Genomic DNA, 14,936 nt, shown 5'->3' on the forward strand with positions numbered 1-14,936 from the left:
TTTTCCTAGCAAGCCTAGGCTTTCCGTTCCCAGTTGAAGATCATTTACCATTGACTGAATGGTGAATTATAGTAGTGGAATGAGGCAGAGAAATATGTCGATATCAGATATAACAACGAGCAGTCAGTCAGATTTGAACCTGCGCCAATCTATACAACCCTCGCCTTGAAATTGTTAAAACAAAGAAATTCATTACATTTAATGATCAAGTGTCCTTCAGACTTCTGAGGAGAGTTTATGTTAACCATTTGTATTACTCAGCTCTAATATAAATGGCAGACTCAGGGAAAATCCTCTTAAAATTAAATTGGAAAATCTTTTTTTTTTTTTTTAATCATCTATATGGTTATTTTACTACGAGGAAGTATCTGCTTTCTAGACATCTCTTCAAACAAATCATATCTGAACAGAAAAAATAAATAAGAAATAGCTGAAACTACAAGGTTTCGCTGTGTAGAAGAGCAGAGAAAGGAGTTAAAAAAAGAAAAAAAAAAAAAAGATGAATTTCCTGAAAAAAGAGTCTGTGCTTATGCCATGTGGCTATCACATTTCTGTCTACAAAGTAGGGCCTTAAGACGCTGCTCAGATATAGCAGGTTCTCCAGACAGAGTGGACCTGATGTGCTGCACTGAAAATAGGGGGGAGAACTGGGAAGAAAGTGCAACAGTTTCTGTCAGGCGGTTCAGAGACAGTCTTCTGTTTCTCGTGCAGTGCCCAGACCAAACTTTTGGGTTGCCAGTGCTTTGCTTTCATCAACGCAAAGAAACTAAAAATAACAATTTATGAGGAATTCAGCGGTAACTTTTATCAGTAGACATAAGCTGAGAGCAAATGGTTTGCAAATCCCCAAACCAGCGGATAAAACTAACCCTTCCTCTTTCGCGCTCAGTGCAATCCACCAGCGCTTCAGCAAAAAATAAACTGTATTTATCCTTAAAATCATTTCCTCCATAATAACCCTCAGAAAGTCCATCAAAAGCCGTCACTAGCTTCCGATAGTTACCCCAAATCATTTGGTTTCATATTGTTCTAATTAAGGTGATGGCAGGTAATTGGGCCAGCCTCCAAATGTGACATTTTTGGCCAGATGCTACTAAGACTTAATGCCGTTTTCCTTCTTGGATAGCCTTTTCCGTGCTGAAAACACGTCTGTGTAATGTTTTAACTGGATAATAACTTGGCAGACGTGCCAAGTGCTAACTTCAGAGTCTCCTCGCCTCCTGAGCGCAGCGGCAGCGCGCCCGTGCCTCCCCACCTCTCTCTGCTTGTCGCCCCGCGTCCACGAGAGGCGGCCGGCCCTGACCTCGCCGCGTAACGCTCGGGTGGACCTGGACGAGGGACACAGGGGATTTGCAGAACGGCTGCTGTATCTTTTTGAGCTTTGTCCCGCTCTGTTCATGTCGCCCCCAAATGATGCCGCAGAGCGAGGAGCACAGGGCAGGCCGAAAGGAGCAGGGTCCATGCGGAGCAGGTCGCGGTTCGTTGCCTTCCTACCCCTCGTAGCGCTGATGTGTGTACATGCAGCAACTCCCCCCCGACTTCGATTAGGCTGTTGGCACCCTAAATGTTTTCTGCCTTTTTTTTTTTAATTCTCTCTTTTTTTGTTGTTTTTTCCTAGACCCCAGGCAGGCACAGTCATCCCCTCCATGGTCCTATGACCAGTCTTACCCATCCTACTTGAGCCAGATGACTTCACCGTCCATTCATTCCACAACTCCCCTGTCCTCCACTCGAGGCACGGGACTGCCTGCCATCACCGATGTGCCTAGACGCCTCTCAGGTAAAGAGCACGTTTCGCCTAAAGCAATTTCGCAGATAGCAACAGGGCTGGCAGGGGCTGCCGGCGGCCAGGCGGCTCGCTGGCCTCGGCCAGACCTCGGTCCGAAGAGCGAGGCTCGGTCTGCGATAAGCCGGGTTACTGCACTGCGGGTGGGGGTCCCAACCCCTTTCTTTTTGAAGTGGAAGAGCTGCCGTGTTGCTCCGAGTATGGATCTGTGTGAATGTCTCTAGGTCCATTTCAGATCAGATAGGGGTTTTTTTTTTCTTTTTTATTGTGAAGCTGGTTCTATGATCATATTCTCTTTTATTTTTTTTTCCCTGCAAGAGGATGTTTGCTTGCATGCTTTAATGTCATTGTGATACTCTCTATTTTTTGGTGATTCTCGTAAAGTGTATTACTTTTGTATTGTATGTGATATTAGACATCCTGACAGATAGATGCCATGAATACTTCAGACTAAGGCTCGTTCTCTCTCATTTCAATCCAGTAGCTCAAGAAAGCCTATTTCCTTAGTTAATGTGTATTTAAGATGCCTATCAGAAGCTAGCTGAGTCACTTTAGGGTAGAGATTGGACTAATTGGGCTTTGGAATGATACAGGAGTGAGGAAATATGTTTAGGAAGCTCGACAAGACAGCAGCTAGGAGCTGAGACTTTTTTTTTTTAATCACGCAAACGTACATTTACATACTATGTAATTCATCTCTAATGGTCCCAGTGATAAAACCAGCTGTGCGAAGTAATCTGATTGCCTCACAGTAAGATAGAGCCTGTCGTGGCACACAGTCACCTTGTGTTTCTTGCCAAAAAGGAGGAACCTTAGGGGAGGGTGTCTCACTATTAAAACTCCAGCCTTGCAAGTGTGGAAATATTAGCAGCGTATGCCAGAAAGCATGTGTAATGTACAGCAAGCCTTTATGATTCATTAATAAAAACCCAAGAATCAGTCTTATTACATCTATTTTTTCCATGTTTGCAAGATATTATTATAATCTGGGATCCTGCTGCCATGCACCTGTTTGACTCCCAGCCAGGTGGAATTGCTTTCTGCCTTGTTTTCCCCTTCCACCAAGCTCATAGCGCTGCGAAGGTTGATCACTCCGCTGAGCTGCATCACTGACAAGCTGAACCTCGGCCAACAGGCGCGTAGGATTTGGTTAACGTAGGCTCCTTATGTCTTTCATCTTGGAGGGGGGAAGCTTTGTTTTGCAAACAAACAGCTGCAAAGCCCTCTGGGGTCCTAGCGCTCGCTGTATATTCGTGGGCCCCAGGTTGCAGTGCAGTGGAGCAGGTTCCTGTGGGCTCCCCTCGCTGTGCTAAGTTCAAAAAAAAACTAGATGGGCTTGACTCGGAGGAAATGCTTTGTTTGCCCTGAAACAGGTTCCCTTTGAATTGGAGTCTCCTGGCGGGCTGCGTGGTCAAATCGGTTATTTTTGCAATTTTGCCCCCAGCGATGCCTCCGGGAAGGGCTCGCCTGGGACCGCGGCAGCTGTACGGCACTTGCTTGCCCTGCAGCCCTCGCTTGTCTGTGCGCATTCAGACGTGAGCGCCTCGCATGTGGGCACGGGCAGCATGGCTAAAAGAGCTAGCTGTATACATTATGTGGCCGTATACTGAACTTTTCGGTTGTGCTCTGTAGTAGGTTGCCCTCACTCTTTTTGCCTTTCATCTGTTGAGGATGGACCAGTGCCCCCACAACGCTCTCACCTTTTCCCAGCACGGGAGACTTGCTTCAGGTTGGCTTCAGAGTGGAAAAAGGAGGCTTTGATCTCCCCCAAAGCCAGAGATTGTCTGCAGTATTTGCAGATGTTCAGAATTACAGCAGCGGCCTTCTTAGGCTGGAGACAAGATCTAACTCTTAGGCAGCAAGGAGCTGCACCGTAGACCATGCTGTGTTTCTTCTCAGGGTTTTCTACTTAGCAGAAAATTTAATTGCAGCACCACAGTGAGTGAGGGCAGGATCTGGCCCCGATGTGTATGATGTATAGAGAGAAATGCAGGTTTAAAGCTGCCCCTTGCAGCAGTTTACCCCTCACACTGACAAAGCCAGTTCTCCACTCACTTAGTTGATATATCTTCCAGAAGAGAACAGAATTTTGAAGGGGGAAAAAATGGCTATTAAGAGCACTAGAAAGCTTCAGGCACCCCCGGAGCATGAGGGAGAGATTAGAGTTTTACAAGGCCTTGAATAGAAACACACTTTACTTCCCAATACAGTGGCAGAAATCTGATTATCAAGGCTATTAAAAATATACAAGGTAATTTTAATGAATGCCATATTTACTGCCTGTTGCTTAACATCGTGCAGGAGGAAGAATGGGTAGCCCTTAGGCCCCACATGTCACACCTCCAGGCCCAGAGCTTCCTACCTGCCACAACTTTATATTACCCAGCCTTTTTGCTGGCCTCCATGGCTTTGCCTTGACCGCTGGTTAAGTTGTGCTTGCAATTTAAAGCGTGGCAACTAATAAAAAGTAGTGCATCCTTCAAAGCAGTGATTCCTGGTCATACTGTAAGTGAGAGTCCTCAAGAGCTGTTTGTGCTGATAGTCCCGTGACCAGAAATGTGTCTGTCCAACCTGCCAGTGTTGCACCCTGTCCTGGCATGCGTGCGTGTCGTGGTCTGTGCTGAGCATGCCTGTATTTTGATCGCAGATCAGGTCATGCTTCAGAAGAGGTTTGGGGCTGTAGGAGAGGAGGTGATGGAGCAGTGCCCCAGCATTTCATACAGTTCTCCTGCCCATGCGTGAGGGGAAAAGGACAGTGTGCTGCAACCCTGAGGACTTATTCTGGCAGGCTGGGGTAATGTGGCTGAACTGGTCGCGCTAGTGTCTAGACGCATACCTGATTTCTTTGCACAACTGAAATATTTGCATGCATGCTTCAGGCACGTGCAAATGAGTGCCCGCAGCTGCCTAGGTGTCAGACTTCAAGTATTTGTCTTTTATCCTCCGAATGGGGACCAATCCTGTATTTGCAGTGTCATACAAATAATTGATGATGTTTCACGTATATTTGGGCAGTATTCAATAGCAATAGCTGAAAAGAAACCAAACCAAACCAAAATAAAGACCAGCTGGCAAAACCCATGCAACCCATGCAACCAATGGTATCGCTGGTGCATAAGTCTCATGTTCATATCAAGAACAGATGAAAAACAGGCTCAAGAGGCCATGCGACTTACCTTATTGCACCAACTCAATAATAAAAAGAGCAGGATTCCTTGAATTTATTTCCTATATTTTATTAAAATAGCTGTCTACTGAGACTTCCAGAAAAGACAGTGAAAGTTGGTGGCCTAGCAGATTAATATTCTTAATTAAATAATATTGTAGTGGAAACCATGGGAATATATGAGCATGGTCATTTTAGAAAGAGTTTTGCCTCAGGGAGGTAATCTTATTGTATGATTCATAGTGAATGCACTCACAGTCTTTGTGCCCTGTGCATAACCAAAATGCATGTGGGATGGGGAGCCTGGGTGTCTATTATGTAACTAATATATATGATTCATATAAATACGCATCACAGTCATTTTACATAAAGCTTTGGGATCAATCCAGCAAGTCCTCTGCACAGGCAAGGTTCAGAGCAGGGACTACAGGTTGGATTGTTCCTGCAGTCACCAGAGGGCTGTTAGGCGGTAGCTGAAGGAGGTGTGATCTCCTCTGAGTTCATGCGTCTGCAAGGTAGACATCCACATCTGAGATGGTCACCCTGGGCTCCCTTTAGGGTCAGTGGGGAGAAACTAGCACTTGCAGGACACAATTTGCCTGGCAGTCTGTGGATGAGCTGTACCGGTCCCTAGCAGTGCCTTAGAAGTGCCTGTCTCTTGTCCATTGACTCTAAAGCAAGTCTAGGTGAGAAGTTCACATATAGACATGTCAGTTCTAGTAGTCTGCATTTGGTCAGGCGAATCCCAAAGAGATGAGTTAGCTGTCCCATCAGCATATCCCTATGACAGCCTCATTACACCTAAGCCCTGGCTTATCCCAGCCTGTGTCTGCCTCAACCTGACCTGTTTCTACCTTGAGCTCTCCGGGTTTGAGCTTGAGTTTACTGTTAAGAGTGTTCTTGAGAAGGGAGGTGGGAAGACTTCTCCTTCCCCTATGCTGTTCCTGGACCTGTTCATGCTTGTGCCTGAATGCAATAGCCTCTTGCTTTTTGCTTCACACTTGAGAAAGACTTGCAGGATCAAAGTCTTAAGCAGCTGAAGGACTTGCCCTGAACAGATGACTTTAGTACGTACAGTGCTAGCTATGAAAGAACACGTCCTGTGCAACCATCTTTGACATATGCTTAAATGACAAAAGGAAGACAATTAGAAGTTAAGCTAAATGTCAATACAAATCACCAAGCCTACCTTTTCCAGCCCCAGACTGACATTCTTCACAAACAGTTGTATTTGCATATTTGTGGCGTATTGCCGTGAATGGCGTAAATTAGGGAAGCTGACTTTCCCATGCCACTGTGCCCAAACTCTCCCTTCCCACACGTTAGACTCCCCCAGCTTGCATAATGAATTTTGCTATCTTTATGTTTACTGTGTTACTGAATGGGGACAGACTGAGATGAGGGACACGCTGAGCTTAACCTGTAAATGAAAGAAATTGGCAGACCCAGTCCTCTGAACTGAAGTCAAATGGCCATAAGGGAATGTCTTTACTAATAAATTATACAGCGGTAGGGCCTGGGCTGTTAAACACCTATACTATTAACTTGCTAGTGTAGTCTCCGGGCTAGTTTTGACTGGGGTTAGCTAGTAGTCTCCCAAGCAGCTCCCGGGCATGGTTTGGAGCTCAGTGCAGAACCCATTGCCAGTGGGTGCTGGGAGGCAGCCACCCTGTTGTAGAGGCTAAAAGGACTTAATATTATGGTGGCCAGGCCATAGCAGCTGGATTTAGAGCCAGCAAACGGACCCTTACCCTGTGTTGTTTGCCAGTCTCAGTGTAGCCAAACTTCCCCGTTAATTCATCTCCTGCTGTAGATATCACTGGATCATTTTGGACCATCCTGGACCTTAATGGGTATTGAATTTAAGAAATGTTTCTGTTCTCCCAGTTCACTGAGGGCTGACAAGTGAAAATCCAACATGTGAATTCTGGATGTGCTCTAATCAGTGACGATATACCTTTCTTTTACACAATTTAATTTCCTTCTTGTAAACCTACAAATCTTAACATTAAAAAGCATATATAAAGGAAGCAGCTCCAGCTGAAACTCTAGATTTGGTGTTCATGCTTTTAATGAGGAGGTGGCTCACTGAGATGGGATATTTTTTCATAAGCTCCTGTACTGGTTGTCATCTTAGGTTTCTGAACTTAAATCTGAATTACCTTGTTTATTTTGAATGGATTTTGTTTAATGTCACTTACACGCGATTTTCATAGTAATGGTTTTCTTTTCTTTTGGAGTTGTTCTCTGAAAAATATTAAGAAAGATAAACTGTCCATCTTCCTCTAGGGAGCTAAGAAAACTTTACAACCCCGAACTGACTAAAAGTGTGGCCCTCCGAAGTAGCTACTGTTGCATCCCTGAATTACTGCTAACGTCATTAAATGCTGCGGCTACTAAGTAAATTTCAGGACTGGACCCTTAAACAAGAGGGGACCCTAGTACTATCTTCATAATGCAATTCTTTTTCTCTTTGCATGCTTTTGGGAGGGGAGAAATAGTTAATACCTTTGATGTTACCAGCAAGGGCATTTGTGTTAGCAGTGCCTGAACTGAATGGGCAGTTCACGCTTCAGCAATATTGTCTCAGGCTCCTGGCAGACCCAAGAAGTCAGCTCTGTGTCTGGTACATTCACTACACTGCGATGTTTTTCTTGGTGACTATAGCAATTTTCACTCTGTCTTCTTTATTTTTTTTTGTAAATGGAAGCTGAGAGACTCAAGGTTGTCTCTGTCTCCATTTCTCCAAGCTACTTTTTGATGCTTTCCCTGAGAAGTACACTAAGTTAAGTCTAAGCAAAGACCTTCGGAAAGCTCGGGAGATTCTGTAATGTGTGCTCTTCAGAAACAACTCTGTCATTTTTCTACCGTACCTAAACTTGTAACTTTTCTTTTTTATTTTTCAGTGGTACTATTGATTTTGCTTACCGCATTTTTTCCATTTTTAGTCTCCTGCCCACATGGTACCACCTAGGAATCTTAGCACCTTGGCACTGACGTGTAGGATTTCAGTAGCAACTTCTCTCCTGGGTAAAATTTCTCATTGGAGTAATTGTCCAGAAGATATGTTGCATGATCCCTACCTCAAGGATGATGGCCAAATTCTTCTCGTGTGGGTGGCCTCAAATTAGGCACCCATACCCATATTTAGGTGGTAAAATAAGCGGCCTCATTTTCAGAAGTTTGACTATTATAATGTGTGTCTTTAAGCCTTTTTCATTTAGTTAAAACTGCTATTCGGGAAGAAAATAAACAGGAAAAATGAAGGCGGGGGAAAGAGTTTTATTCCATAAAACATACAGAAAAGAAGAAACAAGTGGAATGCTTTTAAATGGAATAAATTTGTTGCTGATACAGGCAGGAAATAGCACACTCAAATATATGTGGCTGTATAGATATATTTTTATCTGAGCTTTTTTTTTTTTCGTGCAATGTGTTTTATATTTAGGACACATATCAAGATTTGCATCTGTTTCCAGAACTTGCTGCTAACAGTTAGTAATGATGCCAAACATACTTTAGTTCCAGCTTGAGACCAAATGATATTCAGAGCTTTTTTTTTATTACTAATTTAGGGCCTGATATTAATTAAGAAAATTTTCCATAAGTGCCAGGCCTTTTCTGAAGAACTCATTAAAATTATATTAACTTAAACCGGAATCACAGTCTGAGCATGTTTTGTAATGATTATTCTTACTGACTAGGCTGGGTTTTGTAAACAGAATGCTAATTGTTAATGGGGCAACAGAGCCCTCGATTCCAGGCTTTCAAAGGGCTAGATCCTGAGTCATTACCTATATGTGCACTCCCAAGAAGGTCAATAAACTCCTGGCAGGAAGGCTGCAGGACTGAGCTCTTTCTTTCATCTTTGTGCAAGATGATTTCTGGCGTTCTCCTGGTGGGATCTCCGTTGTTTTTCTACCTAGAGAAATGGCTACTTTTGGGGACCAGTTTGTGCACCTGTGCAGTTTCTCTCTCTCCAGCACGCTATTTTGTAGAATTACTAGGACTACCCAGGGCACGTCTTCTTGTCCTGTGCATCTCCAGACCATCTCTATCAGTTGCAGCTAGGAGCAAATAGACCGTTAACGTTTTGTAAAGCCCTCTTCTTCCTCAGAGTCACTTACAAACATCAGGCCTGATCCTGTAAGGTCCTGAGTGACACTAACTTTGAGTGAAGTCAGTGAAACAAGAAGGAGAGACTGTTGCAGGATGCAGGCAGTGGCGGTGACGGACGCAGTGGCACGTGCGTGTATAAGGAAGGAAGCTAACTCTGTGTGTGCAGCTGTGATCTGCTCTAGGCAGGGCATCAGATACGATGCACTTATTCTGCCCTTAACAATCTGCGACTTTGAGTCTCTGTTACCCTGAATTTTATTCAGTTAATTGCAAAAGTTGCATTTATGAAGTGATTCTGTAAAATGCAGAAGGTGGACAATTCGATCCTTCTCAGTCTGTGACTGTGTTTGATACAGGACAGGCAGAAGAACATATTAAACCCTCTGGAAGTTTTATAGTTTAAAAGGCTCAATTTTGTAAACTTTACAGTAAGAAGTACAGCTCAACCTGCTACTGGTAGAAATAGCTGTAACTGCCTTGACTTTCAGTGACATTTCCTCCCATTTGTGGCCATGCAAAATTTGGCCAGCTGTGGACCAAGAATGTAGTGTTAGAGCCTAACAGAGCTTCACAACACTTTTTTGAAGTGGTTTAGCAAATAACGATTGGCCCCATTTTACAGGTGTCCAGATCTCCTCCATGCTCAGTGGATGTTTTAGCAGCAAAAGAAACTGGTGTCATGTCAGTTATTTGGTTGTGAGATAAAAAAAGACGTGGCTGAAACTGATGATAGAAAGAGAAGAGCTGCGATAGTGGTTCAGGCTTTCTCTGGCTGTACAAAAGAAGAGCACGTAGGCAGGGAAGAAGAGGAAGATGAAATGAGATAAAAAGAAGGTGCGCACCTTCATATGGGTCATAAAGGATGTTAATAAGAGAGAAGGAAATATTTCATATGCATACAGGGAGGGTATTTGGGGATGCTAATCTGGAAATCTTTTAATATTGCCTTCAGACTGAGAAAAAAAGCACACGGGAAGGGATCAAAGTAGGCAATACCTGCCCTCCCCGAGCTTGGGACAGGATCCGTAAGAGCGGTGTGTGGGTGTCCCAGTGATCACCCACTGCTAGGGCTGTGCCGTGGGCCATGGAGCATCAGCTCCCCATGCTGTCGGCTGTCCCCAAGTGCCCGCGTGCCGACACAGAGGCACTGTCGGGATGCCTGGCCTCGGAGCTGCCATAGGCGGACGTGGGCGAGGGGTTTGGGAGTGATGCACATAGGTCAAAGAGCCCCGGGAGGGCTGGAGCACCACTGTGTCCTCCAGCTCTTTAGCTTTTGGGGAGAGCAAGGATTTTAGCTGCAGTGGAGCCTGATAAATAAAGCTCAGGGGAGACTAATTTAATATGAGGAGCTTTGCACAGATCTGTAGATCCATAGGTTATTAATACAGTGAAACCCACGTGATCATCTACTTTGATGTCCTCTGTAAGCCAGCTGTAAGACTTCCCCAAAGTAGTTCTCATTTGAACTTGAGGATAACCTTTGAGAAAAAAAACAAAAAGTCAGTCGATCTGCATTTAAGAATTTCCAGGGAAGCAAAATCCACCACAACCCTTGGTTACAGTTGTTAATTGAGCTCCCTTTGGAAATGTGGATCTTATTACTCATCTGAATTTGTCTAGCTTTAGTTTCCACTTATTTGAACGAGCTCTATCCTTGTTTGCCGGATTGCAGGAGCAGTTTCTGGAGTTCTGTGCCTCGAGTAGCTTAAGTTTTGTTGTGGCAGTGACCGAGATACAAAAAGAGGTATATAGGAAAGTAGGTTTTTGTGGCGGCTCTTCAGGAAATGGCAGAAGTCTCCGGGAACTGGATGTTACGGGATGCAGAATTGAATAGACAAGTTTAACTTGTCTAAGGAGGCTGGGGTGGGACTGCACAAAAATATTTTGGTCCTTTCAGTTTGCTCTAGGTCCACTACGATGCATCAAATAGGGGAAGTTTTGTGACAATCCTTTCTCTCATCGGCCAAACCTGTCCTGTAGCATCAGCTGAGGAGGAGTTGTTTTTGTTTGCAGGATTAGTATGAAGCTGCTTTTCCAACCCACCTGAAAAAGTGTGTTGAGAAAGCATTTTTCACTGGCCCTGGCTTTATGGGCGTCTGCAGTCCCTTCAGGAATGTCCCTGCTTTTGTATTTTCCTAGTTATAAAGCCTAACCCGTTTGTACAAGTGAAATGAATGTAATGCCTTTCTGTTGCAGGAATAGTGCTCACAGACAGCAGGTATGCATTCTCCTGTAATTTTCATACACTGTTTTAGCTTTCCCTTTAAGAAACACACCTGTAGTCAATGGGGTTTTTTCCTCCAGGTTTAGCTAGCATTTGCTCCATTGAATGCAAAGTGAAAACCGCGGCTCAGAGCTCAGCCTGTGGCCCCTTTGTGTATCACGTGCCCATCCAAAGCAGCCTCTTTGCTCTCCACTTTGATAATTGTTCCTCAGGCAGATTTGAACAGAGATGAAACTGAGCTGAAGTTAAACCCTTGAAGGTGGGACTAGGCAGTGCCATCAGTGCATGAAGACACTTGGCTTTGGTAAAAGATCATGCACAGAAGACAATTTTTTGTAACATTTTAAAGGTGCTCGTGGAGGAGGAGAGGAGTCGGTGTGCTGCTTCGTCAGCCCCGTCCAGGCCACGTCACCTTCTAGCTTCCTGGTTGTTTTTCTCAAAGGTCTCTCTAACCATCCAAACAGCAATTAGAGCATCACGCGTCGGGCCCAAAGATTAGAGCTCACGATCTTGCAAAAAAGACAGAGACCTTGGTGCCAGCTGCAGATCCAGAGACACGGGAGGGCCAAAGAGCAGTCATGCCTGAGGGTGCTGCAGGGAGTTAAAGCTCACGTAGCCCCGCTGCTGGGATGGACAGCAGGAAGAGTAGGCTGTCAGATGGATGCAAAAGGTTGGGGCAATCCCTGTGTGTAGGCAGAGGAAGAATAACTTGAGCTTTTATACTGTGGTGACCATTTGTGTTTTCCGAAATACCTCTTTTGCCACAAAATATAGAAATACTGGTTGTAGATAGCCACAGAAAGCCTATGTCTACTTGAACTCCTATGAGAAAGAGGAGCAATTGTGCTGAGAAAAACGGAGCACCACCGGAGAAAAAAAGTCTGAAGTAGTTAAGACGAGTCATTTCTCGAAGCATCATGGTAGAGCATCTCATGTTGATCCTTTTGCCTGTTTGCATCACATTTTTTCAGCGAGGAGAAGAGGAAGCTGGTACATTTGGATTAGCAGCGGTGCCTACAATGCTTCTTTCATTTAGCTGAGATGAAGAGTCTATACGTGAGCTCAAAGTTGTTAGTGATGCCACATCCATGGTTTCCACTGATTATTACTAATGGTTAGCTGGGCTGTCGCTATCTGATCTGTAGTTATCAGTGCTGTTTTATAACCTCTTCTTCCAAACAAGCGCTTTATTTAATATGCTAACATCTGGTCTTGGATTGGCAGAATATTGCGAAGCTTGCAGCTAAAGGTACGTCCATCTTCTTTTAGTTTACGTTTTTAGACTGAGCTTGTTCTGAAAACACAATTCACTCAGCTCTGGAGCAACCCAAGGAAAAACTGTGTACAGGACCTAGTGTATAAGCGACATAGTTTTGGGGTGATAATTGTCTGTAAAAACACAGCTCACTTTATTTAAATCTGTGCTGAAATTATATCATGTATTCCTCCTTGTATTTAAAGCTGAACATGGCATTGAAAGGAGAGGGTTTCCAAGAACTGGCCATACTTACAGCTCTGTATTTGTGAGTTTACATTGCAAATCTCTTTCACAAGGCTTTACATGAGGTTTTGAACAGCTGCTGGAGCACCTAACTTTGTCTACCATAGACAGTGCAATTCACTGGTCAAAGCAATGGTTGTATTTGTGGGTAGCTAATGGGCCTCTGCTGGAATCACCGTGGACCATGCATTATACAGGGGCCATTATTATTGTTTGTATTGTAGTGGCATCTGAAAGTGTGAGCCGCAGCCCGTGATCCCATTGTATTAAGCACTAGGCAATTATAGAACAGGGCAAAAAAAAAACAACCCAAGAGATCATCCCTGTCCCCTCCGAGTTTCCGCTGTGCATACAACGCAAGTGGGTTACAGGATGTTTGAGAGACTGCAACTGAAGAATTGAGGAAACGCAAAGAGAGCCAGAGACTGCTGGTCAGCGTGACAGCAGTTGCAGCAGGCAGGTTTTAGTAAGTGTCAATCAGAAGAGAACCTGAGTGTGTGGTTTGAAGGAGGATACTGAGAACTCTGCGGATATTCACCTCCTCCCAGGCTTGAGGGGAAGCCTGGAAGAGCGCACAAAGCGGCTCGTTTCAACTTGTAAGAAGGGACTGGCATCAGGAGCCCATTAGCGTTGAGGTCAGCATCTTCATCAGAAAGGATAAGAGAGGGACCTGAGGTCAGTCCACCCTCAGGTTAGACCAAGGGTCCATCCAGGACAGGATCCACCTTTGCAGAATAGCCAAAAGTGGTTGCTTAGTTCCTGTAGGCTACAAAAGTAGAAAATATATATCCCCGAGCTTTAGGAGTTTTCAAAGCTGGAGGTTTCCATCTGGATCTAAGTCTGTAGAATTGTAGCTGTATAGGACAGACAGGGACCTCGTGAGATAATATGATCTATACAGAAATAGGATCAAATAGCTGTAGGTTATTCCCATTAAGTGTGGCCAACTAGTTGCATATATTGCTGCCATTCAAAATGAAAATAAAACCATGTCCCAAAGAACAAAAAATCCTAGCCAGAAAATTGTGTTAAGGTTGAAATAGATAATTTCGGTAGAGTTAAAAGAAGGTGTTTTTTATAAGCTTAAAAGCCAAGGATGTCAAAACTAGCATTACAGAAGAATATAAGAAAAATGCTTGAGAAGTGATGGGAGATTTATGAATAATTTAAAATACCCCTGGGCTCCTGAACTAGGCTGCTGGCTGTAAAATGGGAGTGTTCACTGCAGAACGATTTCTGACTGATGAATAGACTTGGAGCTCTACAGAGTTTATCAGCATTGACACAGGGAAGGTATATATTTTCACCTGTATGAAAAAGAGCGTAAACATTTAAATAGCATCTACAGCCCAGATTGCAAAGGTTGGGATTTGGACTGGGAACTAGGACTGAAAATGAGCCCTTCTGCAAGGGTGACTGGTTTACCAAATAGGAAAGGAAGCAAGTGCCTCAAAAACACGAGGAGGTCTGCTGACCCAAGAGCCTGAGATGAAATGCCTCATTGGAGGAAGCATCTCCCATGGAGGAAGTCCTAGGGAACTGTGATGTGGATACTGGCAGGTCTGGAGGAGCCACAGAAGAATCCTGGCAATGGGAAAAAGGCACCTCTCTTTCCCCTTTCTTCCCTCTTCCCCTCTCAAATATCTCTCTGTAAAGGGATTTTTGTTTGTTTTTGTTTTCATTTTGATTCATGTTAGAAGCCAACCCATGATTTTTTTATGGGTGAAAAGGAGCGTAGAGGAGGATCTAAGTACCACCAAAGTCTAATTAGGAGCCATCGTATTAGATTCCAAAATTAGATAGGAAGCTGGGTTTAAGGATAATCCAAACCCAACCAATTCCTAGTTTGGCCTGGCCAACATAGGTGGGCCAGACTGGTTTGGAGCTGTTTTTAAGAAAGGCTTCTTGCCCGTGTGAGAAGCTGTTCCAGCTGCTGTGGAGTTTGAGCACAGTGCCTGGCTTCTCAGCCTGGCCGGCTTCTGCATCTGCATCTTCGTTTGTCTTCAACTGCTGAAGAGTGTACCAAAGATATGTTTGGTGGGTTTTGCTTTAATCTTACAGCATCTTCAAACAGAGGATTTCAAAATATTTCCCAAGCTATGTTACTGGCTGTCACTTGGATACTATAAAGGGTTAATAT

General features: G+C 44.2%; 1 protein-coding gene across 5 annotated transcripts in view; it reads left to right on the top strand.

Annotated features, from left to right (window-relative positions):
• The window catches only part of RUNX2 (RUNX family transcription factor 2), a 159,277-nt gene that overhangs the window by 61,083 nt on the left and 83,258 nt on the right, over positions 1–14,936 (top strand). For 4 of the 5 annotated variants that reach the window (XM_068936978.1, XM_068936977.1, XM_068936981.1 and 1 more), the window contains one exon: positions 1,619–1,780. The exons of the other annotated variant lie outside the window; for it this stretch is intronic. In XM_068936978.1, the coding sequence (XP_068793079.1) occupies positions 1,619–1,780 (162 nt within the window). The remainder of the gene's footprint in view (positions 1–1,618; positions 1,781–14,936) is intronic. 5 annotated transcript variants of the gene reach the window in all.

Source organism: Struthio camelus, chromosome 3 (assembly GCF_040807025.1).
Source record: "Struthio camelus isolate bStrCam1 chromosome 3, bStrCam1.hap1, whole genome shotgun sequence".
Classification (NCBI taxonomy): domain Eukaryota; kingdom Metazoa; phylum Chordata; class Aves; order Struthioniformes; family Struthionidae; genus Struthio; species Struthio camelus.